This window comes from Pleurodeles waltl, chromosome 4_1 (genome assembly GCF_031143425.1).
Source record: "Pleurodeles waltl isolate 20211129_DDA chromosome 4_1, aPleWal1.hap1.20221129, whole genome shotgun sequence".
Lineage (NCBI taxonomy): Eukaryota > Metazoa > Chordata > Amphibia > Caudata > Salamandridae > Pleurodeles > Pleurodeles waltl.
The window spans coordinates 46,684,307-46,712,290 of record NC_090442.1 but is presented as its reverse complement, the minus strand read 5'-3'; the positions used below and the strand labels follow the sequence as shown (position 1 = coordinate 46,712,290).

Here is a 27,984-nt window from a genome sequence, read left to right as displayed (position 1 = left end):
AGCACGCGCAGCACAGCAATAGGTGATGTGTCTCTATTTGCGCATGCGTAATACAACACCACTCCGTTTACGAGATCTGCGCGTGCGCAGTACAACAGTGACCGTTTTGTGGACATGGGCTGTACATTACATTTAGTAACCGATGCTGCATGTCCTGCCCTGGGAGAGCAGTGGTGCTCTCTTTGCTCTCGGGATCTGCTTAAAAGCTGACCTTTTTCCTGCAAGAGAACAACTGGCAGGGAATAGTCCCGACTCCCTGCAGAGGAATGTCCCAGGTGAGTCCTGGGCAGGAGCCGGAGTGACCCTTATAGCATGCACCGCTTACCCGCACACGCCAGCTGGTTTTCAGGGGTTTCCTGCCCCAGTTTTCAGTCAGCCCAAATTCCAGGCCCCTCTGAATGGAGGTGCTTAGGTCGCACGTTGTAACGTCAGCACAGGCTCTGATATCACGCTTTGTGACTTCAGCACGCCCCCAGAGATCGCGCATTTTGACGTCGGCAGAGCTAAAGAAACCACGCACTGTGACGTCGGCACAACCTGACAGCTCACGCTGTGACATCATCACAACTTAAGAACTCACACACAGTGACATCAGGATAGCTTCACAGTGCACGCTGTGACGTCAGCACAGCCCACAATGTGACGTCACCAAAGCCTCAGAGGCCCAGACCTGTGCAGCTCAGTCTAATTCACTTAATGCGCAGATTGATTGTTGCGAGTTCAGCGAATATTCAGATACGAGCCTGTCCTGCTGACACCGCAGCCATTGATGCACATGTTCGTGCTTTAAATGGGCAAGTACTGCCCGGTACAAAATGTGGAAGGGAGAGTAGCTGCACTTCTCAGCACTGCTACATTACCTTTAATGGGATAGTACTAGCACTTCTCAGCACTGCTACAGTACATTTAATGTGAGAGTACCGGCACTTCTCAGCACTGCTCCATTACATTTAATAGGAGAGTAGCTGCACTTCTCAGCACTGCTACAGTACATTTAATAGGAGAGTATCTGCACTTCTCAGCACTGCTGCAATACATTTAATAGGAGAGTATCTGCACTTCTCAGCACTGCTACAGTACATTTAATGTGAGAGTACTGGCACTTCTCAGCACTGCTACAGTACATTTAATGGGAGAGTACCGGCACTTCTCAGCACTGCTACAATACATTTAATGGGAGAGTAATAGCACTTCTCAGCACTGCTACAGTACATTTAATGGGAGAAGACTAGCACTTCTCAGCACTGCTATAGTACATTTAATGGGATAGTACTAGCACTTCTCAGCACTGCTACAGTACATTTAATGGGAGAGTACCGGCACTTCTCAGCACTGCTACAGTACATTTAATAGGAGAGTACCGGCACTTCTCAGCACTGCTACAGTACATTTAATAGGAGAGTACCGGCACTTCTCAGCACTGCTACAGTACATTTAATAGGAGAGTATCTGCACTTCTCAGCACTGCTACAGTACATTTAATGGGAGAGTACCGGCACTTCTCAGCACTGCTACAATACATTTAATGGGAGAGTAATAGCACTTCTCAGCACTGCTACAGTACATTTAATGGGAGAATACTAGCACCTCTCAGCACTGCTATAGTACATTTAATGGGATAGTACTAGCACTTCTCAGCACTGCTACAGTACATTTAATGTGAGAGTACCGGCACTTCTCAGCACTGCTACAGTACATTTAATAGGAGAGTATCTGCACTTCTCAGCACTGCTACAGTACATTTAATGGGAGCGTACCAGCACTTCTCAGCACTGCTACAATACATTTAATGGGAGAGTAATAGCACTTCTCAGCACTGCTACAGTACATTTAATGGGAGAATACTAGCACTTCTCAGCACTGCTACAGTACATTTAATGGGATAGTACTAGCACTTCTCAGCACTGCTACAGTACATTTAATGTGAGAGTACGGCACTTCTCAGCACTGCTACAGTACATTTAATAGGAGAGTATCTGCATTTCTCAGCACTGATACAGTACATTTAATAGGAGAGTATCTGCACTTCTCAGCACTGCTACAGTACATTTAATGGGAGAGTACCGGCACTTCTCAGCACTGCTACAATACATTTAATGGGAGAACACTAGCACTTTTCAGCACTGCTATAGTACATTTAATGGGATAGTACTAGCACTTCTCAGCAATGCTACAGTACATTTAATGTGAGAGTACCGACATTTCTCAGCACTGCTACAGTACATTTAATAGGAGAGTATCTGCATTTCTCAGCACTTCTACAGTACATTTAATGTGAGAATACTAGCACTTCTCAGCACTGCTACAGTACATTTAGTAGGAGAGTACCGGCACTTCTCAGTACTGCTACAATACATTTAATGGGAGAGTATTAGCACTTCTCAGCACTGCTACAGTACATTTAATGGGAGAGTACCGGCACTTCTCAGCACATTTAATGGGAGAATACTAGCACTTCTCAGCACTGATATAGTACATTTAATGCGAGAGTACTTGCACTTCTCAGCAATGCTACAGTACAGTTAATAGGAGAGTACTTGCACTTCTCAGCACTGCTACAATACATTTAATGGCAGAGTATTAGCACTTCTCAGCACTACTACAGTACATTTAATGGGGGAGTTCCGGCACTTCTCAGCATTGCTACAGTACATTTAATAGGAAAGTATCAGCACTTCTCAGCACTGCTACAGTACATTTAATAGGAGAGAATCTGCACTTCTCAGCACTGCTACAGTACATTTAATAGGAGAGTATCTGCACTTCTCAGCACTGCTACAGTACATTTAATGTGAGAGTACTGGCACTTCTCAGCACTGCTACAGTACATTTAATAGGAGAGTATCTGCACTTCTCAGCACTGCTCCATTACATTTAATAGGAGAGTATCTGCACTTCTCAGCACTGCTACAGTACATTTAATGTGAGAGTACTGGCACTTCTCAGCACTGCTACAGTACATTTAATGGGAGAGTACCGGCACTTCTCAGCACTGCTACAATACATTTAATGGGAGAGTAATAGCACTTCTCAGCACTGCTACAGTACATTTAATGGGAGAATACTAGCACTTCTCAGCACTGCTATAGTACATTTAATGGGAGAGTACCGGCACTTTTCAGCACTGCTACAGTACATTTAATGGGAGAGTATTAGCACTCCTCAGCACTGCTACAGTACATTTATTGAGAGAGTACCAGCACTTCTCAGCACTGCTACAGTACATTTAATGGGAGAGTACCAGCACTTCTCAAGAGCAAGCAGGTACTCTAGATACTGACTACCTGCACTTCTATAGTTGTAGTTAAAGCACTGGGCACCCTCTAGTTCAGGTCCTGCTGGTTGATGCTGTTGATCTTCTATCGACAGAGTGTCTTTACAAAATCAATGTAGTGTGGCCGTCTCCCTCCCAGTATCACTAATGGCTGATCAATACTTTCCGCGGTATATGCATCCATGGCCACCGCCTCTTTTTTTCAGTCCCACATAATTCATGTATGCTTTTATAAAATAATAAATACCAACACCCAGAGTGCATTAGGATTTAATCCTTAATTAATTAATTAAGTTAGCGTGTGTTAGAAGTAACTCAGCAATGAATGGAGGGTCCCTGAAAACTAAGGGCTACAATGACGCAGGCACCTGAAGGACAGGTACATGAGGGGAGTACAAGCATGGGTAAAACCAATAGGTTATCACCTATACAAGAGCTATTGGCTTTGGCAATGTGTCTTTGCCATGTTGTACACCAGTGTGGCTGCTGTTCAGCATGGCTAAAAGTTAGTGGAGTGTCATAGAGTGGAGTGGGGGAGCAGAGTTTCGGAGAGGTGAGTAGATTAGAGTTCAATGGTTCAGTGGCAGAGAGTGGAGTGGCGTGATGTGGAATAGGGTTGAGTGGACTGATGTAGTGGGGTAGAATGGATTGGAGTAGAGTGGGGTGGATTGAATAGAGTAGGGTGGATTGAAATGGGGTGAGGTGGACTGGATTGGGCTGGATTGAAATGGGGTGAGGTGGGCTGGATTGTGGTGGATTGAAATCGGGTGTGTTGGATTGGTGTGGGGCGATTAGATTGGATAAGGTTGGGTAGATTGGACTGAAGTGATAAGAATAGGGTGGGGTGGATTGGATTGAGGTGGTTTTGAGTGGGGTGAATTGCAGTGGGGTCGATTAGATTGGAGTGGGGAGGATTGGAGTGGACTGGAGTGGGGTGAAATTGATTTATTTGATTGGAATGGGGTGGACTGGAGTGGATTAGACTGGCGTTGAGCAAGCAGAGTGGGATGGATTGGATTTGGTACAGTGTGGTGGATTGGGGTAGAGTGAAGTGGGGTGGGTTGTTGGGGTCGATTGGAATAGGGTTGATTGGATTGAATTGGTGTTGGGTAGATTGGGTTGGGGTGGATAGGGGTGGGGTGAATTGGGGTGTGGTGGGGTGAAATGGAGAGGGATGAATTGGAGTGAAGTGAATTGAACGGCAGAGGGGTGGGATGAATTGGGGTGTGGTGGGGTGAAATGGAGAGGGATGAATTGGACCAGAGTGAAGTGAATTGAACTGGATAGGGGTGGATCAGAGTGGGATGGGGTGGGTTGGAATGGGGTGTGATGGAATGGAATGGATTGGGGTGGATTGGATTGGAGAGGGGTGGGGTGGATGGATTGGAGTGAATGGTTTTGTTTGGAGGATGGAGTGGACTGGATTTGACTAAGGTGGATTGGGCTGGAGTGGGGTGGATTTGATCTTATTGGTGTGGGATGGATTGGATTTGTGTGGGTTGGATTAAGTTAGTTTGGAGTGGGGTGGATTGTACAGGAGTGGGATGGATTAAAGTGAACTGTATTAGATTAGAGTGGGGTAGACTGAAGTGGGGTGGTGTGGATTGGATTGGAGTATTGTGAGGTGGATTGGAGTATTGTGAGGTGGAATAGAGAAGAGTGGGGTGGATTGAAGAATGCTGGGTGGATTGCGGTATAGTGGATGGATTGAAGTAGAGTGGGTAGAATTGGATAAGTGGGGTGAATTGGAGTAGAGTGTGGTGAGTGGTTAGAATTGGTTTAGAGGGGTGAATTGGAGTAGAGTGTGGTGACTAAAGTAGAGTGGGATGAGGTGGATTGGAGTGGGGTGAAGTGGGTTGGTGGGGATGGAGTGGATTTGACTGGGGTGGATTTAAATGGGGTGGGATGGACTAAATGGGGTGGATTGGATTGGGGTGGGTGGTTTGGACTGGATTGAGGTGTGATAAAGTGGATTAGAGTGAGGTGGAATGGAATGAGGTGGGGTGGATTGGTGTGGGTTGAGATGGATTGAGTGGAGTGAATTGAATTGGAGTGGGTTGAACGAGAGAAGAGGAATGGAGGGAGGTGAGGTGAATTAGGGGGACGTGGACTGGGTTGGGGTTGATTGGGTTGGGGTGGATTGGAGTGGGGTGGATTGCACTGGAGTGGGATGTACAGGATTGGAGTGGGGTGCATTAGATTGGTGTGGAGTGTGGTGGGTTGGTGTGGAGTGGTCTGGATTGGATTGGGATAGATTAAGGTGTTGTGCAGTGGATTGGGTTGGAGTGGGGTGGATTAAAGTGAACTGGATTTGACTGGGGTGGATTAAGATGGATTGGAGTGGGATGGATTTAGATGAGGTGGGTATGGACGAGGTGGCATGTATTGGATTGGGGTGGGCTGGATTGGAGTGGGTGGGTTGGACTGGAACAGGTTGGGGTGAACTGGAGTAGGGTGGGTTGGAATGTGGTGAATTGGAGTGGGGTAGATTGGATTGGGTTTGGATTGGGGTGAGGTGGACTGGATTGGAGTGGGCTGTCTCGAGTAGGGGCAGACTGGAGTGGGCAGATTGTTTTGTATTGGAGTGGGGTCAGATTGGTTTGGATTGTAGTGGAAGATTGTTTTGGATCAGAGTGGGGCAGGTTGAAGTGGCGCAGATTGCTTTGCTTTGTACTAGGATAGATTGGAATGGAGCAGATTGTTTTGGATCGGAGTGGGGCAGAATCTTTTGGATTGTAGTGGGGCATACTGGAGTGTGGCATTTTGTTTTGGATTGGAGTGAGACATATGGTTTTGGATTGAAGTGGGGCAGACTGTTTTTGGAATGGAGTATTGCAGATTGCTTTGGACAGGAGTGAGGCAGATTGCAGTGGGCCAGATTGTTTTGGATTGGTGGTTTTGGATTAGAGTGGGGCAGATTGTTTTGGATTGGAATGAGGGAGATTGTTTTGGATCAGAGAGGGCAGGTTGGAGTGGGGCAGACTGTTTTGGTTGGAGTGAGCAGATTGTTTTGGATTGGAGTGGGGCAGATTGTTTCAGTTTGTACTGGGACACATTGGAGTGGGGCAGATAGTTTAGCGGTGGAGTGGGGCAGATTTTATTGAATTGTATTGGGGCAGACCGGAGTGGGGCTTATTGTTTTGGAATGGAGTGGAACATACTATTTTGGAATGGAGTGGGGCAGACTCTTTTGGAATGGAGTGGGGCAGATTGTTGTGGAATGGGGTAGCCAAATTGTTTTGGATTGGAGTGGGTTAGATTGGGGTGGGGCAGATTGGAGTGAGGTTGATCAGGGTGAGGCGGGCTGGATTGAAGTGGGGCAGATTGGATTGGAGTGGGGCAGATTATTTTGGATTGGGGTGGTGCAGATTTTTGTGGATGGAGTGGCTACGGATTGTTTTGGATTGCCGTATTGGAGTGGGACAGATTGTTTTGGATTACTGTATTAGAGTAGGACAATTTGTTATGGATTTGAGTGATGCAGATTGTTTTGGATTGGATTGGGACACATTGGAGTGGGGTGGGTTGGAAGGACTGAAGTGTGGTGAACTGGAATGTATTGAGGTGCATGGTTTGGATTGGAGTGGGGAGGATTGGGGTATACTGAACGAATATTTGTTAAAAGTATAATTTCAAAAGAAAGAAACGATGTTGCCTTGAAATATTTAGAACAAGATAATAGTCATATTTTGAGAACAATGCCCTCAAGCTGATACAAAAGAAAACATAAGTGCGAAGTGAGAAAAGAAGACCTGGCAAAATAAAAAATGTTAATTATAGAAAATACAACTTTTCAATTTTGTTTGTCCTGCTGGGCACGTTTTTGCTGGCCACGCGCCTTCTGTATGCAGTGCACTAGAAATTAAAAGAAGAAAATAGTACCTCAATTATGCGGTAACAGCTGATAGCACTGATTAAAGTGAATCAATCGGTGATTGGTCCCTGCTCCACGGACATGAGCGGAAATTATGATATGGCCTCCAGTGATGAATTACAAGGCTGTAGAGAAGAGTGCCACACAGACCAACAAATGGTAAATCACGGGCGTGCTCCAAGCCCTTTTCTAACTACAACAGCGTCTTGCTAGCGATATGCATGCACTAGCGCATGCTATTGCAGCTTTGAACCTAAAAAGAAAACTGTTAGAGTGCAATAGGAGAATAAATACCGGAGAGGCATCCAGGGAGGGATTCAGGAGTAAATCATGTGAGCAGAACTGGAGAGGGGGAAAGCTGAGGGATGGGGTGTAGGAAAAAAGTGAAAGGCAGGAGACAGCAGAAGGCGGAGGCCCACGGTGCAAGGCACGGATAAGAGGTGGAAAAGGTGAAGGGAGGAAGAATGGAGAATGAGGGAAATGAAAGAAAGGAGGGCTCAGATTGAGAGACTTCGACAAAGAAGAGAAAGCAGGGATAGCAGTCACAATCAAGTTACAGGGAAGTATGAAAGCAGGAAAGGAGCAATGGAATTGACAAACGAAGAAAATGTAGGACAGTGGTTACAAATGAAGATATAGATTAAATAATTCATTTTTTGTACAATTGTGGAAAGTCGTCTTTAGGATTGTTTTGTTTAGTAAACTGTAGCAGCTCTTCCTCTCGCTTCAGGTGGCCAGTGATGTTTCTCCAGATGTTAGATGTGTCCTACTACAGGGAGTGCAGAATTATTAGGCAAATGAGTATTTTGACCACATCATCCTCTTTATGCATGTTGTCTTACTCCAAGCTGTATAGGCTCGAAAGCCTACTACCAATTAAGCATATTAGGTGATGTGCATCTCTGTAATGAGAAGGGGTGTGGTCTAATGACATCAACACCCTATATCAGGTGTGCATAATTATTAGGCAACTTCCTTTCCTTTGGCAAAATGGGTCAAAAGAAGGACTTGACAGGCTCAGAAAAGTCAAAAATAGTGAGATATCTTGCAGAGGGATGCAGCACTCTTAAAATTGCAAAGCTTCTGAAGCGTGATCATCGAACAATCAAACGTTTCATTCAAAATAGTCAACAGGGTCGCAAGAAGCGTGTGGAAAAACCAAGGCGCAAAATAACTGCCCATGAACTGAGAAAAGTCAAGCGTGCAGCTGCCACGATGCCACTTGCCACCAGTTTGGCCATATTTCAGAGCTGCAACATCACTGGAGTGCCCAAAAGCACAAGGTGTGCAATACTCAGAGACATGGCCAAGGTAAGAAAGGCTGAAAGACGACCACCACTGAACAAGACACACAAGCTGAAACGTCAAGACTGGGCCAAGAAATATCTCAAGACTGATTTTTCTAAGGTTTTATGGACTGATGAAATGAGAGTGAGTCTTGATGGGTCAGATGGATGGGCCCGTGGCTGGATTGGTAAAGGGCAGAGAGCTCCAGTCCGACTCAGACGCCAGCAAGGTGGAGGTGGAGTACTGGTTTGGGCTGGTATCATCAAAGATGAGCTTGTGGGGCCTTTTCGGGTTGAGGATAGAGTCAAGCTCAACTCCCAGTCCTACTGCCAGTTCCTGGAAGACACCTTCTTCAAGCAGTGGTACAGGAAGAAGTCTGCATCCTTCAAGAAAAACATGATTTTCATGCAGGACAATGCTCCATCACACGCGTCCAAGTACTCCACAGCGTGGCTGGCAAGAAAGGGTATAAAAGAAGGAAATCTAATGACATGGCCTCCTTGTTCACCTGATCTGAACCCCATTGAGAACCTGTGGTCCATCATCAAATGTGAGATTTACAAGGAGGGAAAACAGTACACCTCTCTGAACAGTGTCTGGGAGGCTGTGGTTGCTGCTGCACGCAATGTTGATGGTGAACAGATCAAAACACTGACAGAATCCATGGATGGCAGGCTTTTGAGTGTCCTTGCAAAGATAGGTGGCTATATTGGTCACTGATTTGTTTTTGTTTTGTTTTTGAATGTCAGAAATGTATATTTGTGAATGTTGAGATGTTATATTGGTTTCACTGGTAATGATAAATAATTGAAATGGGTATATATTTTTTTTTGTTAAGTTGCCTAATAATTATGCACAGTGATAGTCACCTGCACACACAGATATCCCCCTAACATAGCTAAAACTAAAAACAAACTAAAAACTACTTCCAAAAATATTCAGTTTTGATATTAATTAGTTTTTTGGGTTCATTGAGAACATGGTTGTTGTTCAATAATAAAATTAATCCTCAAAAATACAACTTGCCTAATAATTCTGCACTCCCTGTAAATAGCAGACATAATGTACTGTTTGTCTATATTCATGATTTAATTATCAGTTACTGAGAGAATCTGCTACCGTGATTAGGACCCTGATGAAGTGCTGAGGCATGAAATGCAGTGGAGCTTTGTATGGACATAAATTAAAACTCATGGACAATAATGATAAACCACAAATCCTATGTTAAACAAAGAAACAAAAGTGAGTAATTGTTGTTTCTGGTTGGCTAGGGTAGGCACCTCAGCCATGTAGGGACCACCACTCTAGTCAGGGCGAAGGAGCTACACACCCGAGATAAGCCCTGCTCACTCCCTTCGTAGCTTGGCACTAGCAGTCAGGCTTATTCCAGAGGCTATGTGTAAAGCGTCTGCAAAACACACACAACACAAGTAACACAATAAATGCACCACAAAGAAAACACCACAACCAGTTATATAAAAATAAACGGAATTGTACAAAACACCGTTAGACTAAACGCAACATGTATCAGTAATACCCTGCTACACAACAAGGATGTAGAATTCCTATCGCCCAACACATATTGTTTGGGGTCAAGGGCAACAGGTTTTCATGTTTATTTTGTCCTTGGGACAAGTAGGCCCAACTCCCTGCAGCACAACCCTTTGGCTGCCAGTTTACAGAGAAGAAAACTGTCTGCAGTTGAAGTAATATGTGTGTCTGTAAATTAATACTGTTCTCGCTTGTATTTATGGTTCATTAATGAAAAGCCTTCACTATTAGGGTGAGCGCTGTAAATAAACGTTTTAAGGTCCCACTGCACCACTGACAGTGTTTCCAGTAAAAAACAGTTAAAAAAGTTAAACAATATGAAGGTAAGTTTAATGCTCCCAGAATGCTCTCTGATTAGATGGAATTATTTGTAGAAGCTTGTAAGCAAGAGTGATGATTCTTTACTTTCAAAATAAAATGTTCAGAAAAAAATGCAAGTAGGAAACAAACTTTTTTCTACTATGAAATTTTCTGTGCTATTTCTTTGAAGTGTCATTTAGTAAAATGTATTGATGCATGCTAGTATTTCCAAAAAATATTCCTGATGCGAAATCAGTGTAACTATTTTCAACAAGATTATGGGAAGCCTGTAAATAAACAAGCACTGGCAAAGCCAACCGATCTGATATTTTTTGTGAGTCTGTTGGTTTTGTCAAAGCGTGTCTTGTTTTGAAGTGGCGTCCCTCACCATTGTAACAAACACTGGCAACAGAAAAACGTGTTTTTGGTCTCAAAATGCACACATTGCCACCAGTGGCGTAACAAAGGCCCTGCAGCCCCCCTTTAGGAGCCCCTCAGCACAGGACCTGCCCTGAGGTAGTCTGGATGGGGGCCCTCCATCTTCTTTACAGGGTGGCCCGTCAAGTTTTGTTACTCCACTGATTGCAACAGTAGTTCCTGGCAGTGAACAAAACTACTTTGTGTGCCAATATGTTCCTTGTGGAAGAGCAGAATGCGATCACTCACAGTAAAGCCAGCCAATAGAGAGAGAAATGGAAGTTTAATAAAGACCAAATGTCTTTGTTAACGTCAGACCTAATTAGGGACCCTATTCTTAAAAAAATCACAAAAGTACACCCATGGTATATGTCTTTGAAGTAGTGGTTTTCATGAATTCACAAGAACTTACAGAAGTAGACCAGGAAATCGTACTCCTAGAAAATATTTGTGAACTGTATTTTAGCACGAGCACATATGGATGTGCAGATTTGTCATGTGAAAATCTATTGAGCGTTTATAAGTTCGCTTTCCCTCCATCCACTTTTTTCCCCAACCCTGGAAGAACTTCTTCTGCCATTGTCAGGAGTAAACTTTCAACTTTTCTCATTAGGGGAAAAGATTAGAGAAGAGCTGGTGAAATTCCTTAAAACATGCACGTTAGCAGGTTTGCCGACTCAAAGGCATTCCAGCCCTGGAACTATTGCTTACTGCTTCCTCCAGCCCCAGTATTATAGATCTGCAGAAGGTGGCAAAATAAGAAAATTGCTATAGTAGGGATTGAAATTGCAAGTATTCAAGCCCTACTATAGTAATAGCCTTGGCATAATCAGAGAGTCTATTATCATAATGAGATTGTTGCCAAAATTGTTCGACGCACTACATGGCACCAAAGGGACAAGTAGATGTTTTTATAGGATAAGTAGCTTTAAGAAGCAACCTGTCCCATGGATAAGTAGATATTTTATTAAATTCCACACCCCTGTACACAAGCAGTTCATCATACAGGTTACTTACTAGTGCTCTGCAAAAGAAAGCAGTAGTCCAATAAACACTTCGGTTACTAGAATTCTGCAACACAAGCAATAGTCAGGTTATCATTATCACCTAAAAGGGCACGTGTCATACATTATCATGAATGCCAGGACGTTATCATGAATGCACATAACATGAAAACATTCCCCTCTACCTATATCATGGATCCTGAGAGAATATACAAAACACCCCCGGCCTAGCTGTGCTCCTAACTGGGTAAATACGGTCACCTGAATAATCCTGGCAGGACCGGGGACCTCCGTCGAGGGTTGCCTCCCTGGCCTGCTGCGTGTGCCATCCAGGAAGAGGAGAAGGCCAAGAGGGTTTCACCCTCAATGACCACCCCCCCTTGCATGCTGCTGCATGGGCAAGCACAGGGAGAAGGCCAGAAAAGCAGCTTGCCTCTCTGGCTAACTGGGGAGACCTCTTGCGGACTCTTCTCCTTTGTAGATGGTAGGCGGGTGCAGCCACCCATGACCAAGCGGCACTGCTACAATGGCAGTTCGGGGCACTCTACAAGCCCTTAGGGAGCACTTCCAGAGCCCTCCAGGCCCTGCCTGTTTGACGCCTTGCTCCTAGGGGGCTTCTCCGATATGGGTGCACCACAGGCCAGCTCTTCTGATCGCCTCACCTGGGTCGAGGCAAGCGCAAGGAGTCCGTGCTTCGCACAAGGCTGCAGACAGGCTCCTTGTCACTCCTCCCAAAAGGGGGGGGGACTCAGCCCAGAGAAGGTCAGACGCGCTTCACCCGCGCTGAAGCAAGCCCAGACCAAGTGCTCGTCTTGCCCTGTTTTGGACTACAGCAATTAAAACGCTGTTCATGCTCTGGGGCTGGAAAGCACTAAGTGCTCTCCCCTCTCGCTGAAATAATAGGACACAAAGCGCTCCCCATGCGCTGGGGTCAATAAAGTGCTCTTCAAGCACTCAGCAAGGGAAAGAGGGGCACTCCACTGGTGCCCATCAAAGGAGAGTGGCACCGAAGTCACAGGAATGCACAGGAGATGGGGGTGGGGGGCACACCACCCAGCCACTGGAGACAGCTGTGAGGGCACAAAGCTTAAGGACCCAGGCAAGCGGGCCAGCACAAGGTCCTGATGTAGCAGTCTGTAGTGATGTATTAGGTAGAATGGGTAGAATGTTATGACATCAGGGGATGTGGAATGTATGGGTAGGCTGTGACGATGGGAAAGGAACTTTGGAATGTGGGGCCATGTATCTCTGTTTCTTACAACCAACTGGAAATAAACAACATAAATATAAGAAGAGTCTGGATCTTACTTCATATGGCAACGGATGGGTAGGCTGTGACGATGGGAAAGGAACTTTGGAACGTGGGGCTTGGGAGAGGTCGGAGTTGTGTCAATTGGGCGAGTACATGTATCTCTGTTCCTCACAACCAACTGGAAATAAACAACATAAATATAAGAAGAGTGCTATCTCCACGCGGCCTACCTTACACCCGCCAAACTGCTCAAGGCGGGTCTCTGACCCACAGCTGACTGCCCCCGGTGTATGAGCCCAGATGCCGATTTCTTCCACATGGTATGGACATGCCCAGCTATTAAAACCTATTGGGGGGCTATCTCGCGAGAGATCTCAACAGCCTTGCGGGTTGACACGGAGTTGACACCATTGACATTCCTGCTAGGGATCATGGAAGACTCTGGACTGAGAAGACCAGAACGAACCTTCCTAGGGGTGGCATGCCTAGTAGCCAAAAGAGACATCATGACGGACTGGAAAGCCAATAAAGCACCGGCTCTGACTAAATGGAGACGGGGGGTGGATTGGTGTGCTCAATGTGAAAAGCTAGTATACGAGGCTAGAGGTTGCCCGGAAAAATATAACAAGGTCAGGGGGAAGTGGGAAGCCACAACAGATTACCCCCCTACAAACTGACTGACATACCAAGAGGGTGAGCCGGAGCCCCCCCCCCCTAATGGGATGAGGTACTTACGAGATACGCGACCGTAGAGATGCACAATCTACGCGCACAAGGTGTTGTCTTGGACATTGGGATTGACCACTGTTTGGTGCCCGTTGGCGCCTATTTATCTATATGTATAATTGCCTTATTTGTTTTTCTTTTTGCAAAATCAATAAAAATGTCTTTATAAAAAAAAAATATAAGAAGAGTGTGGATCTTACTTCACAGTCCTTCTAATGACCTAGCAGGTCACAGGTCAGCACAATAGCAGGGCAGCCCCAAGGCGGTTCCTGGCGAGTCCTTCCGGCGTCTAGTACTTATGGGGTCCATCAGTGTCTGTCTATGTGGGGGACAATCCCCTGTGCTTATACTCATTTTGCACAGCCTCACAAAGATGGGGAGGGGCGTTTCAACCAGCCCCAACCAGTTCCTGGAATGTCCCCTTCTCCTCCACCACTTGGTCCAGACATCGGTAGGGGGATAAACAAGCCCTTTGTGTGAGGCCAGTGCACAGCCTTTACAGATGCATGTGTGCCTCACTTCTACCTCTCCCAGCCCAGGAAGTCCATTCAGTATGCAGATGTAACCCTGCCACACCTCCACCCTCCCTGTGTACTGGCTGTCTGGAAAGCCCAGCTGTCACTCTACCCCAGACGTGAATTGGAGTGAAGCTGCAAAAGCAAAAGAATTATAAGCACAGAGAAATCCCACATTCTAAACGTGGCGTTTCTACAATTGTAATACAAAATCCACCTACACCAGTAAGCAGCATTTCTCACTACCATTCCAACCATACCAAACATACCCACGCCATCCATCATAGATCAGACAATACTACTTAGCCATATGAAAGGGCAATCCTATGAGAGAGGCAGCACTCACAGTAGTGAGAACCAAATAGGCTGTTTGTCACTACTAGGACAAGCCCCACTACAAGGCACATGTTCTACCTCTTACCTACTCAGCACCCTGCCCACAGGGCTACCTAGGGCCTACCATAGGGGTGGCGTATGTGTAGTAAAGTTGGAGTTCCAGGCCTGGCAAGGAAATTTAGATGGCAGGTTCTTGTGGCAGTAAACTGCGCACGCAGGCACTGCAGTGGTAGGCCTGAGACAGGTTTGAAAGGCTACTTCTGTGGGTGGCACTAGCTGTGCTGCAGGCCCAGTAGTAGCATTTAATTTACAGTCCCTGAGTATAAGGGATATCACTGTATAAGGGACTTACAGGTAAATTAAATGTGCCAATCAGGTGTAAGCCAATCGTACCAAGTTTAGAAGGGAGAGAACATGCACTTTAGCACTGATCAGCAGTGATAAAGTGCTCAGAGTCCTAAAGTCAACAAAAAGAGGTCAGAACAATAGGAGGAGGAAGGCAAAAAGTTTGGGGATGGCCCTGTAAATAGGGCCAGGTTCAGCAGTAATCAAGAGTGAAAGATGAATCAAAAGAATGTAAAGTTTATTTGTTTTGTAGCTTGGTAACAGTGCTCAAGGAACTGAACTGAAGTAAGATTATTAGAATCTGGCTCCACCTTCCACCCTGTCCCTTACCTTGCTACCCCCTGACAGATGCACATAAAATATGGAACCATACTCCCCTGGGTTCTCCAACTAGTGTGTGGGTTACTGTTTTAGATACATTGAATCACTGAATTCTAAGGTCTTAGTTTACAAGAAATTAAAATACGAAAACATTAATTTGGCATATCATACACTAGTCAAGATACAGAATTTATATTTATTTTATATGACATGAAACCCAAAGGAGTTAATGGGCTTTGATACTGACATCCTGAGTATTAGAAAATGTGGACAGAGAAACATGATGTATGATGATAAGACTCTAGCACTAACATAACCACAAACAATAACATTTCTACTTATAGATGCATGCCAGAGATAATCCCAATATTTTTTAAGTATACTTATAATGGAATATTGTAATACTATGGTGCTCAGACTGTTTCTGGGTTGCCAGCTAGACATTTCTGGGACATTTTCTGCTACCATGTACATGTCCATGTCCTGCTTCCACTCCTGTATCTTTGGACTGTCACTCACCCCCAAGTACCGAGCTATAGCCCGCTTGACCACTACTAGCCCTGGAACCTCAGAACAACAACTTCCCCCTCTGCAGGTCAACATTGTTAGAGATCCCCAGGAAGATACATTTGGGGTCCAGTGGGATTACTACTGTAAGAACCTTGCAGAGCTGTTCAACCCCCGCCACTCAATAGGCCTGGATCAATGAGCTACTCCAGATAGTGTGGAAAAAAGAACCTGTCTCCCGTGACATCTAAAACAGTCTGGGTCGTGTGTATTCCCCATTGAATGTAGTTTCTGACTATCATAGGTCACCCTGTGAAGGACTTTGAATTGTATTAAGCTCTCGAATTCATTGCAATGTGCATTAGGGCTGCCTCCCAGTCTACATCCTCCAGGTCTCCCACTGCTTCCACCCATTTCACTTGTAGTCTAATTAGAGTGTCAGGCACGTTGTTATTGAGGGTTTTGTAAGTGAGGGAGATAGCACCCTTCTCTAATTCTTCTTTTAGCAACCACCCTTCCACCAAGGCAAATTCTGGGTATGCCCTCCCCAGGTAACCCCTCAGCATGCCATACCTGTGCATATTTCAAGAACTGGCGTTCATACCGTAATCACGCTGTAGTGAGTAGAAGGGTATTAAGCAGATCCACAACCTTAGCAATGCCAAGAAGTTCCCATGCTTTAAAACCCTATAGTTATCTTTTCTAAGGGAGCCAAGTCCCCTCCTATAGGGGTGTCACCCTCATGGATCTGTTGTGCCAGCCCACACGTTTCATTGCTCTCCCCCAGGCCTCCACGGCCACTTTGGTGGCTAAGAGAAAGACGATCCATACCCTTTCCCCGTATCAATAATGTACACATGACTTTATCTCCCATTGTGCCCTCTCGAGCCAAAAGGTTGAATGGTCTCATGGGGAAAACAATCAATCACCACCATTCATCAGATTTGCTGCCCAACAATATGCCTCCAAGTCCGGTAGGGCCAGTCCCCCATTATAAGGGGTGTGCTGTAGCATTATCAGGGCAGTTCTGGGGTTTCACATCCCACAGGTCACCCTCCACTAAAAATCTCTGGGGGATCTGATAGAACGTGTTCTGCAACACATATAACAGCTTTGGAACGGAGATCATCTTGAACATAGATACGTGTCCCACAAGCGTGAGGAGCAGTCCTCTCCACCTCTCCATCTCTTCATGGCATAATCTCACCACCCGCCCCAAATTATGCTCAAAACGTAGATCCATCCGCATCGTCATGAAAATACCCATGTATATAAAGCTGACTTCTGCTCGGATCAAGCGACCGGGGAGCAGGGACGTGTCAACCCCACTGTGTGGGAGGTAGAGCACCAACTTACCCCAGTTTATACAATAGCTAGAGTAATTGCCGTATTCCCCAAACAGGTGAAATATGAGAGGGAGGGTCATGGGCAGCTTTGTAATATATAGGAGGATGTTGTCAGCGTAGATCAAAATATTCACTTGGTCCTTGACCACTCCCACCCTTTAGAACCCACAGACTCCAGGATTGTCCGGAATGGCGCAGACCAGTGAGGCTATAGTAAGTGCAAACAGGAAGGGGGGGCAGGAGGCAGCCCTGCCTCGTGCCTCTGACAGTGGGAAAGTCAGATGACAACTTTCCATTGACTCAGACTGCCACTACCTTTGTTTGATAGATTAACCCCACCCACTTCCAATATTGAGAACCAAAGCCAAATTTCACCAACATTTGTTCTAGGAAGGGCCAATGTAGCGCATTAAATGCCTTTTTTGCATTCAGCGCTAGGAGGACGTGAGCCTACGGACAGTCACTGATTTTGTTCAGCCATTTATGCACCTGCTGCAGATTGTGTCAAGTAGATCAGCCAGGCTTGAAACCTGACTGATCTCTATGGATCAAGGGGGAGATGACCTTTATGAGTCTGGTGGCCAATATTGTCACCAAGATTTTGACCTCTATATCGAGTAATTAAATTGGGCGGTATGAATCGCACTGCTCTTTGGGCTTACCATCTTTGTGTACTCCAATATGAAGGGCACCCTGCTGGCCAGCCCCTAAGAACATATTCTGTAAGTCGGGGCCAAGTAGACTTATGTATCACTTGAAAAATTGCGCAGGAAGCCCATTGGGGCCTGGTGTTTTGTTGGACTTCAACTTCGCCTTGGCAGCCTTGCATGTCACCAAGTCTAGCACGTGAGTACAGACCAACGCCGGGTAGTATGTGATGTGTGTCACATCCTGTAGAAGCTGAGATTTGTAAAACTGCTCGTAATGGCGAGCAAAAGCCTCTGCAAAGAGGTCATCCATCTCATAAATGTCTCCTTCTCACCCCACAACCCGGTTTACCTACCTGCTCTCCACTTCCTTCCTGCCCAGCCATGCTAGAAGTTTCCAGACTTTATCACCAGTGTCGTAGAGCATATGGATAGTGGCCAGCGTTTGTTTCTGTGCCCCTTCCTGTACTTTGCCCGATATGCTGCCCTTAATAGCTCCAACTGCGTAAGCCTAGGGCATTCCATCTCTGCACCTGTACAGGTAAAGGAAAAGAAAAAATTGTTATTTCAAATTCTGGGAGCCAGCTATCTGGGGGCATAGGAATACTGATTCTTCTGCTTCCGGCCCACCATCGCCAGTCCATCTGCTAATTCACCTTTGTTAGTCCTGAATATTTGTCTTACACAGTAGCAACCTCTGTGTCACCTTCAGAACCACTAATGGGGACTGCCAGAGGGTGAGGGGACTCTGACCCGGTCTCCTGAGCGTGGCCTGTATAGCCATGCATGGATTCCCCCTCCAGGAGTACTCTACTAAATTTTTGGTGTCTATTGTCCGGTCCCTATCTGAATCTGAGGAGACCTCAGGGAGCCTTTCAGGTCATCCCCACGGCATGCCACTTTCCCTCTGTGGTTGGACCTGACCTCTCCGTCCTGGCCGTCAACTGTCCTTTGGCTGGGCATCTTCTTCCGCATATGGGCGCATGCCTAACTCTGGCTCCCCACACCCAGGTAATCCTCCAGCCAAGTCCAAGCTTCCTCTGGCATCTGAAAGGAAAAGGACATCCTCTGAAACAAAACCTTCAATTTGGCTGGAAATAAAAGGATATATTGCAGGTGGAGACTCCTCAACCTGGCTTTTACTGAGTCAGATGTGTGCTGCTGCCTCTGGACCTTCCGTGTATAGTTTGGGAATATTAGGATTTTGGACTTCTCATCGTGCACCTCCCCCAGTTTATGCACTTCAGTAAGAATCATGTGCTGATCTTCAAAATTCAGGACGTGTGCTATCACAATTCTTGTGTGGTCCTGGATTGGGGCCTGCTTCCCATCTATGATAAAGCAAGAGGAAAACATGTCTTGAGGAAGTCATGTTTCAATGAATTGTGCCATGTTGGGGCCCTCAACTCCTTCAGGAAACCCCACAAACCTTAAGGTAATTTCACTGGGATCGATTTTCTGCATCTTCCAGTCTCCATACCACATGTCCACCAATTCAGAGATCCATGTTTCTGCCGAGGAGACCCTCCCTGTGACATTTTGGAGGTCTTGGTGTAGAAGAGAGACCTCTGAACACATTTCACGTTCTCTCCTCTCTAGGGACTCCCAGGAGGACTGTATCGCCTTAAGAAGAGCATGATTGTCCAGTATGGGCTGTGTAGCGACCTCCAGCGGCAATGTTACGACTTTCGTGTATCGATCCATACTCTCCTGGCGAGGGGGGGCTCGGGTTCTTCGTTCTTGGTCATCTCTCCAGCACAAACACTTCACGCAGTGTGTCCCAGCACAATAGAGTCTCCATGCAGTTTATGTGGGGCCCAGAGCACTGATAAGGATTAACAGTTGCAGCCACCACTTCATGGGCGAACAGGGCCCCAAGGTATAGAAAAGAGGAGCAAAGAGGGAAGCCCAGGTATTTAGTCTGTCCGGATCTGTATTCAGTCCATCTAGTCTCCCTCACTGCAGACCCATGAGAAACCCAGCCATTGGCCTGGGAATCAAGGCCCTATTCACAATCCGGAAGGGAGGTTCGCCGTGGGGTAGCAATCACTGGGGCAAGGCATTGTTCAAAGTTCACCACCTGATCCCTGGATTAATCAAGCCATGTCTCAGTCTATAGGCGACGTGGGAGGCTCTCACTCAGGTCCCAGGCGGGACCTGACAACTGCTGACTTCAGAGCCCCATTCCTGGCCTCACACCTTCAACTACCACATGAGTACAGGGGCTCAGCTCCGCCTGCCTGGTGGGCTTGCTCCTGTAGCCTCCCCTCTTCCAGCTGTCCAAGTGGGGACAGGCCTTGCCGGTTCGCCGCCTCCAGCGGTATTCACTGCGCTTCTGCTGCACCGGACTTGCCTCCAAATTCTGCTTTTCAGTTCTCACTTCTCGTTGACAGGCAAAGCGGCTCAATGCGCCACATCCCAGGGCCACAACCCCACGTCTCCGGCCTTTGAGGACTCCGGTATCAACGATGGATGCAGGCCTGGCTTGCTATTCAAGTTCCATTCACTTTCTATACTGCAGCCAACAACTCCTGTCTCACACTGGGTGGCAGTCCGGCACTGGGAGTGGCCCCCAGGGGGAAGGCATGCAAGCCACAGGTGTGCGGCCGTGATCAACTCCAGGTGTTTCTTTCTCTTCAGTCCATGGCCTGAGAGCCTAGTCCTGGCTGAGGGCCACCCTATTTCTCACTGCTCCACAGCGCAGAGGTCCACACCACCCCGCCCATGTGGCACAGAGTAGCTGCCCATGTCACCAGGGGTCGTTGGCTCAGGATTTTGCTCAGTGACAGCAGCAGTGGCCAGGATTACACAGGATTTATAAGGGGCCGGTGCGGAGCTCACTTAAGGAGCATCTGTCCTGGTCGCCATCTTCAACATGTTCCGCTGTTTGGGTGGTTTTGGTCGTTTAGTTCTGGTTGTCATTATAAGTATTGACAGTATAGCGTGCTAGATGAGGCACATGACTTTATCTTACCTTGTAGGTTTCAGTGGATCAGTAGTATGGCCCAAGTCTTTTCCTGGCCATGAACAGGCACAAACAGTATGTCTGCCCATTTGCAGGGATGACAGGGCATCACGAAGAGTTTACTGAAGTATGGAAGGAAGTTATGTCCATTCCTGTGAACTAGGATGATGGGAAATGCCTTGATCACTCACATTGTCAAATCGTTTGCTTGCACATGTAGCTCTGACTTAGTAGGAATAAGCTTTGTTCTTTGTTGCTGCAGGCTGAATGATGTGAATTTTGTTTGTTGTTTCTTAGTTATGTTAACAGCACACAACTATATTGATTACCTCTTGCGGTTTTTAGGTTCATCAGTTAATTCAATGTGTGAGTGTGTGTTATTGTCTCCTGCAGATTGGGAGTGTCAGCTGATGTATGCTTTCAGGATTCCAAGCCAGGTAAGTAGTACCTGATGGGGAAGTGGAACTGACACAAAAAAGAATCACTGACATTGTTTGTGTTTTCTTTTTTCACATATCTTCTACTGTGCGAAGGATCACTGACTCGCAATCCTTCAGATGCTAACGATTAATGACTTACAAGTTCTCATTTTCTGACTCACAAGTTCTTAGTGCTAAGGATCGTTTTCAGAAGGTAAGGATTGCTGACTGATTACTGCAAGGGTAGAGCCCTCAGTCGGAGTCAGGAGATCCACTAAAGATGTGTTTTCTCCATGAGCTAAGATTTCACAATTGGTGAGTCTCAAATATTAAGCTATGTCCAAATTTGCCTCCTGCCTCACTGGTTCTGGTTCTGTTTGCTCCTATGAGATTGGCAGTTCTTGCTGAAACAAAAACAGATTCAGAGGAACCTGCTGCCACCTGACATTATAGACTGTTATCTCCTCTCCTTAAAAGCTAGAAGCAGAACCAGGTTCAGGTGGACTTCCATGAAGCAGATTGTTGCCATTCCGACTAATTCATAACAGGTAGGAAGTGGTAAAATGATCTGACTGCACCAGTCAGAACCAGGTACTCGCTGGGGGAAAGCCATTAACAGTAATCTCTCTTTACGTTGGCTGAGAGTGTAATGCCAGCACTGAGAAATCAGAACTTTTCACTCGGCTCATTCCAACCTTGCAGTAAAGCGAGAATTAATTGAATAACGTTAGTGTAACACGTGAGACTTGGCCTTAAGGCACGATTTTTGTATGGCCACCATAACTATTTGTATTTTCACTTGAATGCATGTACTATAAATATCTTATAACAGGGCATGGTCTAATTCTGCCTTTCACTGCAATTGTTTCAGATTTTGTGGATTATAATCTCTAATTGCCATGCTCTTCACCTGCTCCTTCCCCTCCCTGCATCCTTTATTGCACCCAGTTTTCATATTGATAAAGGTTTTGTGTCATTATGACTACACTGTTGAGTAAACCACGGGTCCTTTGCCATCAGTAAACTTTGTGATCGATCTGTAAGGGTTTCTTGTGAGGTTGAGCCTAAATTTGTGCTCACATGATTATTTGGTTTAACTGCACCACATAATTTTATCAGTTTTGATTGGTCAAGTTCTTGCAAGCAGTTTGGTGACATTTCAACTGAGCTCTAGAACAGTACAATAATAACAACTGTAATTACAACTTTACCCTGTGATTGAGTTTATGGAGACACCAGCAGTTATACTTTTACAAAAGGGGAGGTTCATCTCGTTACAAACCACTCAGAACACCTTTCAAAGAAATCAGCACACTTTGAGGGCCTGGGTTTTGCCAACTGCTTGGATTGAGAGTAGGTGTATGGACTTCACCCCAGCTTCATGAGAGCTTCACTGTGACTTTCATGGGTAAAGCACAGCCCTAGCATGTCCTATATAGTCTACCTAGTGCAGCATAGGCTGAGTCCTTATTGTTTCATTTTGAGAATAGCCAGGTCTTTCTGAATTACAGGTGGTTGTTGATGGTTCTTGGTTTGGAGCTTAGCTGCTAGTAGGGGAGTGGAGGGTAACCCTTACTTTCTTTTTGTAAATGATGATCAGTTCTTGTTTCAGTCTAAATTGGAGTGTTCTGTTCTCTGCATATCTTTTGAGCTTGCAAGGGGAATGATTCTTTGCCACAGATGTTCCTGTGTTTTAAGCAGAGAATCAACGGTGAACATCTAAGGATCTGAAGCCAATGAAGAAATTCAGTGACTGGTGAAATATGGTCACATGGAAGTGTTGTTCGCAATTGCGTAGGGACTATGTTTTGAGTTGTTTGTAGTGTTACTGGTAGGGAGAGTGAGCTGCATAGTAGAGTCTGTTTGCAAAATCAGGATGTGATAGGATGACAGGTGGACACCTGGAGCTCCTGTGGGAATCCTAGCTGAGGGGAGATTAATCTTATGGTTCTCATAGGATAAAAAGTGCTTCACATCATTTGGTTTACCCACAGCCCGGGGAAATCCATGATCACTCCAATGATTCTTCTGCCAATCTTTCTGGTGGTACTCTAACTTCATGAGGTCAACGTATAGTAGAAAATGGTAGCTCTCCCAGTATCTATGTGTGAGGATCTTTGTTTTGCATCAGTTAAGTTTCACTTTATTGGTCAGTGTCTTAAGCATATCGACTGCTCTGACTCTCCAGTTTCAGAAGGATTGGTGTATCATCTGCATGGCTGTAGCATGCCTGGTTGCAATGTATGAGGTCTGGTTATGGGATGAGGTAGGCATTGAAGTGGAGCAATGATTGATCTTTGAAGTATGCCTCCTGCTTTGATGTTGACATGATGCTGACATGAATAAAGAAAGACAAGAAATGCTCACTCTGTCAATAAGGTATTGTGGTGAAATAAGTCCAGGAGAAGTGTAGCAGTATCATTCTGCTTAATGTTGGCTGTTAGATTGCCCACCTTGGAGATGAGGGCAGATAGACGTCTACCCATGAATGGATCCCAGTTTATTTGTCTGATGGTATTGTGTGTACTTCAACGAAATTGTGTATCACTTGTCTAAAAAATGAGCCATTTGAGATTTTCTATATGTGCTGGGTGGTGTATAAAAGGATGCTGTCCACACAAAGTAACTTGAATTATTTTAATGAGCATCTGTGTATGCGACCAGCAGCGTTCAAGTGAATTATCAACTGCCTAGTCAATTCAAACATAAACGTTCCAATGAATTAGAACCCACATACATCACTATGCAAGTCATAAGATTACCCAACAGAATGTATGATATCTTGAGAACACCTCCTCTGGAAGGTTGTGTTATTTCTTTACAAGGTATGTGTAGCTTTAGTTTCTGCATACAAAACCTACAACTTTAGAAGTAATCTCTTGTAAAACTTGTGTTTCATCATCCTTGAGCTCCTTATTTTCACTTTGATGGAAAGTCCTTTCATCCAAACCAGAAATTCATCTCAGAGTGTGACCTTTCACCTCTCATCTCAAAAGCTACCATTTTGCATTGAATAAACTCATAAATATTGTATATTTTTGCTCATTTACATTCAGTAACAAACTCCCTTTTTCATTCTGCAGGTCACTGAAACATGGATAAAAAAGCAAAAGCGTATTTTAATAATATGCAGGAAAAATCACCACATTGAAGAGGTTTATGTTGAAGAGGTGACAATGTCTCAGAGCCTCAAGAAGGAGTGAAAAACCCTACTGAATGTGAAACTGATTTTGCTAATTCTATACATTCATGATACATCGCTGAACTAGTAAATAAAGTCATCACAAACATTAAAAAAGTGGGTTATTAGGGTTGAAAGTAACCTCTTGTGTAAATTCAGTCTACATAAGGGAAGCCCTAGAGAAAAAACAAACCATATCCGTGCACAGAACATGTGAATTGTCAGAAAAACCAATCACCTCAACATGAGTGAGCACACTTTGATCGGAAGACTAATCTGCTGAAGTAAAGAATACACCTGGTACAAAGGAAAGTCATTGTAAAATGTCCTTTCTAGTTTTCAGCAAAAACACTGGGGTTTACCAAAGTTTGTTTCAGCCAAGCTGAATGTTGGAAAGTGACACCACCAATGCTGAGGTGTTAGCAACAGCTCTAAAGACCACACACTGGGCATTGAAAGGATCCAACGCTCTGCTACTGATAAATGCGTAAATTAACCATTGTACATGAGTAAGAATGTACCAGGCCTACTCTACATCAAGACAATAAATATGGCAGTGTTTTATAAACTGCTAAAAAAATATTAGTAAAGCTCAGTCACAAAATAAGTTTAACTCTACCGGAGAGACCTTGCATAGACATAACATCAAGACAATAACTCCATGAGAGACATTTTGAAAGGTTCTATGGATTAGCTCAAAGAGGTCACAACACTACAAGTCCGGACAGAATTTGTAATAAACTCAATGCAAGTGTTAAGAATAACACGTGAAGCACATTGTTTAGATTAATGCTTAAAATGATCTAAACACGTCTGTACTTTGGAATCAGGTAAAGTCTTAATCTGCTGTACACACAAGTAAAAATCTAACCTGGAGACAATAACTCAAGAAATAAATCTTTTTAAGTGCTCAGAATGTGAGGCCAGCATTAGTTATAAATTCATCTCACCAAGATAATACACACTAGGGAAAACCCTTACAACTACTCTAAATGTGAACAAATCATTCAGGGTAAAACTCTTTAACTAATCTGAATGTCAAAAAAGCTTCATTTGTAAAATGTTTCTTAACATACAATAACACAGATAAGGGGGCAACCTTTTCAAGTGCTCAGATTGCCAGAAAAGATTTGTCATGAACTCTCTCACTCAGCATGAGAAAACACATATGGGGCAAAAACCTTACCAGTGCTCTGAATGCAAGAAGAACTTCAGGCATAAATATAGTCTCACTGAACACGAGAGAACCCACACTGGGACAAAACCCTATTGTTGCACTGAATGCCAAAAAAGCTTCAGTCAGAAAGCTAGTCTCATTCACCATGAGAGGGTCCACACTGGGGAAAAACCTTATCCATGCTCTGAATGCCCAAAAAGCTTTAGTAAGAAAATGTACCTCACTTATCATGAGAGAACTCACACTGGGAAGAAACCCTATTGGTGCTCTGAATGCCACAAAGGTTTCAGTAAGAAAGACAGTCTCATTTACCATGAGAGAATCCACACTGGGGAAAAACCATATAAGTGCACCGAGTGCCCGAAAAGTTTCATTAAAAAAGTCAATCTAACTTATCATGAGAGACTTCATACTGGGAAGAAACCTCATCAGTGCTCTGAATGCCAGAAAAGCTTCAGGCTTAAAGTCAGTCTCACTGAACATGAGAGAACCCACACTGGGGAAAAACCATATCAGTGCTCCGAATGCCAGAGGAGCTTCAGTGTTAAAGGAAGTCTTGCTCGACATGAGAGAACTCACACTGGGGAAAAACCTTATAAGTGCTGTGAATGCTGGAAAAGCTTCAGTCAGAGAGTTAGTCTCACTTACCATAAAAGAAAACACACTGGGGAGAAACCTTATAAGTGCTCTGAATGCCAGAAAAGCTTCAGCCAGAAAGGCAATCTCACTCAACATGAGAGAAAACACACTGGTGAAAAACCTTACCAGTGCTCCGAATGCCCGAAAAGCTTCCGCTTTCAAGCCATTCTCACTGTGCATGAGAGAAGCCACACTGGGCATAAACCTTACCGCTGTTCTGAATGCCACAAATGCTTCAGTCATAGAAAGAATCTGACTGTACATGAAAAAACTCACTCAAGGCAAGTACCTTATCAGCGCCCTGAACACTGGAATTGCTTCTGTGAAAAAGCTAGTCTCTCAGACAGCGAAAGAGCACACACCGGACAAAAACCTCTTCAGCACTTGGAATGCTTGGAAAGCCTTAGTGATAAATTCTTTGCACCCACGACAAACCCCACACTGGACTCAAACCCTATTCTGACTGTCATAAATATCCCAGTCGTATACCCCTTTTCAGAGAATACAAGATCCCACATTAAAGGACAACCTTATCAGTCTGAATGTCAGAAAAATGCAAAGAATACTACAGAATAGTAGAACAAAGTGTGAAGAGTTCATTACTAGTGAATTATAAAATACAAACAATAAATAGTCTGACTGTTCCTGTTATGTTGTTTAGATTTGTAATTTGGATGGAAGAAAGTTTAGGTGACCACATTAGTTAATTTCCAAAACCCGGGGCTTACCTAGATTTATAAATATACCCTACAATTTAAAAATACCCATAGATGTAGAAGGTTTTACAGTACCAGTAACAGAGACCAAACTCTAGCCCTACACTTGCAGAGTCATGTCACAAAACAGAGGATGAACCACTATCCTTTAATCCGAGAAGAAGAAAAAAAGAAAAAACACAGCAAAAGGAACTTGTGAGAAAAGTGGGCCAAAATACAAACACCTATTGTAGAGCACAAGGGCATAGTGGGACAAATATCAAATGTTTGAAGCAATATAGTTTCTTCTCCGGGGAGATTAAAAGTTGTAGCTCAGACTAATGAAGTCTGCCCATTTTTGCGATGTCTTGCAGCCTCATTGTGCAGACATAAGGAATTTATTGAAACTAAAAGATTTAATTGACAAAAAACAGTGCATCCCCATATTAAACATTCGGAGAGCAGGAACTCTTGAATAAGTCAATCCCATGCTGACGAATAACAGACAACTGAGTGGCTATGCAGTAAGCTATTGCAGCTTGTAGAAGATAGACAAATGTTGGTTGCCCAAGATAGTGGTCTGAACATAAAATCGTTACTGTACGCATAGAAAAAATAAATCAGAAAAAAATGTTTTTTATGTTCACAATGAAAACTTCTCCAGGCACTAGCATGCTGACAACAGGCAGTTTCATCTTGGTGTTCTTGGCTAGTGGCCAACTCGCGGGGCTGATGGTACTTCAAAAGAGTTTAACAAAGTTTTTTCTTCACAGACTGTTGCATGTTTATGACAATTGTTTTGTCAGTGCTAATAGATTGATACTATTTTGGGTTCATTTGTTAAAGCAATAATTATTGTCCTAAGTAAACAGGCTAAAGATCATAAACTTGCAAGTAATCTCAGATGTTTTTTATTAATTAACCAATATTGACAGAAGTCTTAGCACATAGAGGCCCAGTGTACTAATCATGTGTGCAAATACAGAAATCACAAAGTCACAAGGTTTGCGAACACAAGTGTTATGTACAACATACTAAACCCATTTTGCGATTTGTTTTTCGGACTCTCAAAGTGGGTTTTGTGATTCATCCTGAATCAAAATGATATGTATCAATAGTTTGTGACTGTAGTTTAGTTGCAAACAATTGATCAGTTGCACAAACCTCAAATTAGGTGCTAACTAATTCAGAAAGCGGAAGGTGTCC

At 44.6% G+C, this 27,984-nt stretch overlaps 1 protein-coding gene across 2 annotated transcripts; it reads left to right on the top strand.

Moving 5' to 3' along the window:
- The first annotated feature begins 95 nt into the window (after window positions 1-95).
- Window positions 96-27,728, top strand: LOC138287363 (zinc finger protein 883-like). Of its 2 annotated transcripts, XM_069227734.1 has the most exons (3): window positions 96-275; window positions 21,061-21,104; window positions 24,170-27,728. In XM_069227734.1, exon 3 carries the CDS (start codon window positions 25,403-25,405, stop codon window positions 26,657-26,659), a length of 1,257 nt encoding a protein of 418 aa, XP_069083835.1. In that variant the 5' UTR covers window positions 96-275; window positions 21,061-21,104; window positions 24,170-25,402; the 3' UTR covers window positions 26,660-27,728. The 2 variants fall into 2 exon arrangements, with proteins under 2 accessions (XP_069083835.1, XP_069083837.1); XM_069227736.1 differs by lacking the exon at window positions 21,061-21,104.
- The last annotated feature ends 256 nt before the right edge of the window (window positions 27,729-27,984 follow it).

Coding starts and splice junctions, on each gene's coding strand:
- LOC138287363 (XM_069227736.1), top strand. CDS start 25,403: ATGAACTCTCTCACTCAGCATGAGAAAACACATATGGGGCAAAAACCT.